The 3,818-nt window shown below is 56.4% G+C and overlaps 1 protein-coding gene across 1 annotated transcript in view; it reads right to left on the minus strand.

Annotated features, from left to right (window-relative positions):
• The window catches only part of SNX1 (sorting nexin 1), a gene marked incomplete at its 5' end in the record, with an annotated part of 9,190 nt that extends 7,901 nt beyond the window's left edge, over positions 1-1,289 (minus strand). Inside the window, 2 exons of the mRNA XM_031061044.1 lie at positions 210-343; positions 1,172-1,289. Coding sequence (XP_030916904.1) covers positions 210-343; positions 1,172-1,289 — 252 coding nt within the window. The remainder of the gene's footprint in view (positions 1-209; positions 344-1,171) is intronic.
• Between the last annotated feature and the right edge of the window lie 2,529 nt (positions 1,290-3,818).

Consider the following 3,818-nt stretch of genomic DNA (forward strand, 5'->3'; position numbering starts at 1 on the left):
AATGCCACCAGGCTGAGCTGAGCCCCACTGCAGTGGCATCAGTCCCAGACTGATGGCCTGAGACACAAATCAGGGAGGCAATCAATAAGGCAATAAGGCAATAATTACATATGAATTACATCATTTAAGATTCATGTTTACAAGTGAGAACACACAGAGGTTCCTGCCAAAGACAGTTTGAAACCCACAGGACAGTTTGGAATTCTCACCTCCTCGTAGCTCTTTGAAAGGTTTCTAGAAGAACTTGCTGCTACATCTAATGAGGGCAAAGGACTGCAGGGTTTGGCCACCTCCTTCTTCTGGTTGTTCTGAGTGTTGTCGAGGGACAGCTCCACAGTGGCATCTGCCAAAAGAAGTTTGCAAGGGTCAGCCTCTCTCTGGGGGTTTCTGGAAAGGGAATTGCAATATTCTCTGATTTGTGGGATCCAGGAAGTAACCACAGCCTTAATGAGCAAAGAAATCCACGGGGAGGACACCTGTAAGCACTGGGAAGTGCACAACAGAGCATTGTCACTGCAGTAAGAGCATTTGATCACTCCTGCTGGAGACCACCAGGGCAATCCAAGGAAGTTATTATTCCAGAAGGAGCCAGGCATCACCTCTCACTGATCACCTTGCTTGGGGAGCTGCACCCTGGAGCAGCTAAAGCCAAGGCAGACTGTACCTGGCAGGAAGGCTCCTTCCCAGGCCACCTCTCCACCTGGAGGATGTAAAAACTTCCAGCTCTTAGCAGAAGTATCCAGAACTGACTCTCAGCCCAGCATGCCAGGGCTGGGGAATGTCTGACTCTCCTCGTTTTCCCCTGCTCAGGGGGTTTGTGTTTCTTGTTCCTTGGGAACAGCCAGGTCTCTGCTAGAGATGCTTCTTCCACTGGCTTGGAGTCAGGAGAAGGTGGAGAAGGAAAACCCTTTAACTCTGAGGAGACACTCACCACCTCAGGGCTTAAGGCAACAAAAATCTCATTTTAATCCTCCCCAGCTCCCAAAGTTTCTCCTGTGGCAGGATTATCCCAGAGACCTGGCAGGGGCTGCTCCAACCTTCCTGAACACAACACCAGAGCAAGGGGACTCAAACATGTCTTTGAGAGAAGGATTTATGATCTGCTTTTGGTTATTTCAGGGCTATCACTCCAGGCCTGGGGCTGAGAGAGGCCCAGCACACCCAGACTCACCTGCAAACAGGTCCTGATCATCCTGCTCCACGTGAACTCCGTTCTCTTTGGAGGAGCTGCTCACAGGGAGAGGAGGTTCCTCTTTCAGGGCTGGGGAGTTGCTCTGTGGGAGGATTAAAAGGTCACAGACAGGTCACTACACTGAGGGATGGAGGAGCAAACGTGCCACCTTCCCTCTCCACCACCCTGTGCCCCTCAGCATCCCCCCTTCTGCCACTCCTAAGGACAACAAGTGTCACACCAAACTCTGGAGCCACTTCCCACCCAGAAAGGACCATCCTGGCTGCTGGGAGCAGGCCTGGGGACAAGGGGACAGCCCACCTGAGAGCTTTTATGCCAACCAGTCCTCCCCAGCAGAAGACAGAGCTGCTCCAGCATTGCTGTTACAGATGCCTGCATGCCACAGCACCCCTCACTTTGCAGGCAGGCAGCTATCCCAAGGAAGCAGGGGACAGCAAGTGCTGCTCTGTAGGTCCCAGCAGAGAGCAGCACAGGTCATTGATGGGCAGTAAATGGAGTCTCTAATAGAGCTCCAGAGCAGCTCCTGGGCACTCTCTCCAGCAAGGCAGGGCCGTGGGATCACGTTGCTCCTGAAGGAGTGAAGCTGTGCTGAGGCAGCTTCTCTTTGAGGTGGTAACAACAAAACAGCCATTGAAACACAATGGCAAGAGCTCCTGTATTTTAGGATGTTTTCCTAGAGCAGGGACTGCTCCCAGCTTGGATCACAGCAGCTAAAGGCAGGAGCTGTGTGTGTTAGTGAGGGAGATGGGAGCAGAGCCCTCCATGCCAAGCATCCCCCCAGGCTCCCTCAGACCGGTGTCCAGGCCAGCAGGAGGACTGCTGCCAGTGCTGAGCTCTGAGGAAAGGGCTCACACAGCTCCTCTGCTCCCCCAGGGAGGATTCAGGCTCATAAAGAAACCCACTGTGCATGGACAAAGCGGTTCCTCAGTTCCTTTAGCTCTCAGACACGCAAGCACCACGCCCTGCTCCTACTTCTCCATCTGCTGCTGCAGTGGCCTGGTTAGATCAGCCCAGACAGGACACCAGCCATGTCTGGGGCTGGATCCAGCACCCCCAGCACCCCCCTGTGCCAGCCTGGCCCTCACCACAGGGAAACACAACTCCTTGGGAAGAGCTGATCCTTGGAGGCAGCCCCAGAAAGGGATCCAGCCTCTGCCAACTGACAGGGGAGGTCCAGCTCTGCCTGTGCTCAGCTCTGACCCAAGCCCTGCTGGTTCCCAGGTGCTGCTGAGCACCAGCAGCCAGGCAGATCTGCCTCCCCTGCTCCCCACACTGTTTTCCTAACGTTCAAGGGCACAGACAAGCAAAGGCACCGGGTCACAAGAGCAGGCCTGTGCTAGTTACAGCAGTGGCTTCCACAAACACTGATAAGCTGCTGGGGCTCAGCAGCCTCCCCTGCCAGCACAGGGATGTGGGATTCCCATGAAATCTCACGGCACCCTGTGCTCACCCCTCCTGGCGGGCCACAGACCGTCCAGCCACCTCCTACATCCTCCAGTTCCTCTCCCAAGGAAGCTCCTGGGAAGTTCCAGACCATCTCCATGGCCTGGTGCCTGCCACAGGGACCAGCACCTTCCTCTTGCAAGGCCCAGGGCTGGACTTTCCCAGGTTTCCAAACAAACCCAGCTGCTGTTTAGCCCAGGGCAGTGCGAGTTCCACCCTCACAAGGTCACAATCTCTCCACATTGCCCCAAATCTCCCTTTTTCCTGCTGCAAAGCACAAGCACAGCTCACAGACAGCAGGCAGGAGCTGCCCCAGAGCAGGGCAGACGCAGCTCTGGCTTCGTGGCAGTGGCAGGAGAAGCTTGGCCAGGCCATTCCCAGCAGGTTCATTTGGCCATGGCCACAATCTCCTGCTCGAGGCCTCCCTAGGCTGGAAAACTGCAAATCTTCCTGGAGAACTTCCTGCCACAGACACCAACTCCTCCTGTGCCTCCAGCTGGATCGGGCAGGCTGGAAAAAGCCTGGGTGAGGTGGCCAGAGGCTCCCAGAGCTCAGGGAATCACCCCCACGGCATTCCAGCCTCCAGGAAGGGCTTCTGTGGCCCCTCTAGCCGAGATCCTTGCTCCATGAAGATGCTGATGCCAAGGAGCAGAGGCTGGCTGGGGAAATTCAGCTGACTGGGAAAGCACCAGGCAGTCTGAACTCCCCTCCTGCCTGCTGGTCACTGCCTGGAGCAAACCTGGGAAACGCCAGCAGGAGTCAAGGCCAGCAGCCTTCAGCAACCTGGATTTGCTGCACAGAGGACTGCTGGAAACCAGGGAAGCTGCTGGCACCCTTCACACCTCCACCCTCAGCACGGATTTGTGCAGCAGCACCTGGTTTGCTGAACCAGTGCCACCAAAGGCTCCAAAACCCTCCTGCAGCCCAGCACGGAGCCCTGGTGAGCAGGGGACACTGGATGGCTCCTGTCACCTCAGCAGCCTCAATCTCAGACGGAAGGCACCGCGGCAGCACCCTGTGGATGTGGAGGGGAGCAGAGCTGACGACGTGGGGAAGGCACATGGAGCCTTTTCCCCCAGGGAAGCCTCACAGAGAAAAGGCTGAGCTGTGCCTGCCCCTGAGGGACCCTGCCCCCCCCTCGCTGCAGCAGCTGCCATGGGTACAACACCTTCCAGCAGAACAG

Source organism: Geospiza fortis, unplaced genomic scaffold, assembly GCF_000277835.1.
Source record: "Geospiza fortis unplaced genomic scaffold, GeoFor_1.0 scaffold317, whole genome shotgun sequence".
Lineage (NCBI taxonomy): Eukaryota > Metazoa > Chordata > Aves > Passeriformes > Thraupidae > Geospiza > Geospiza fortis.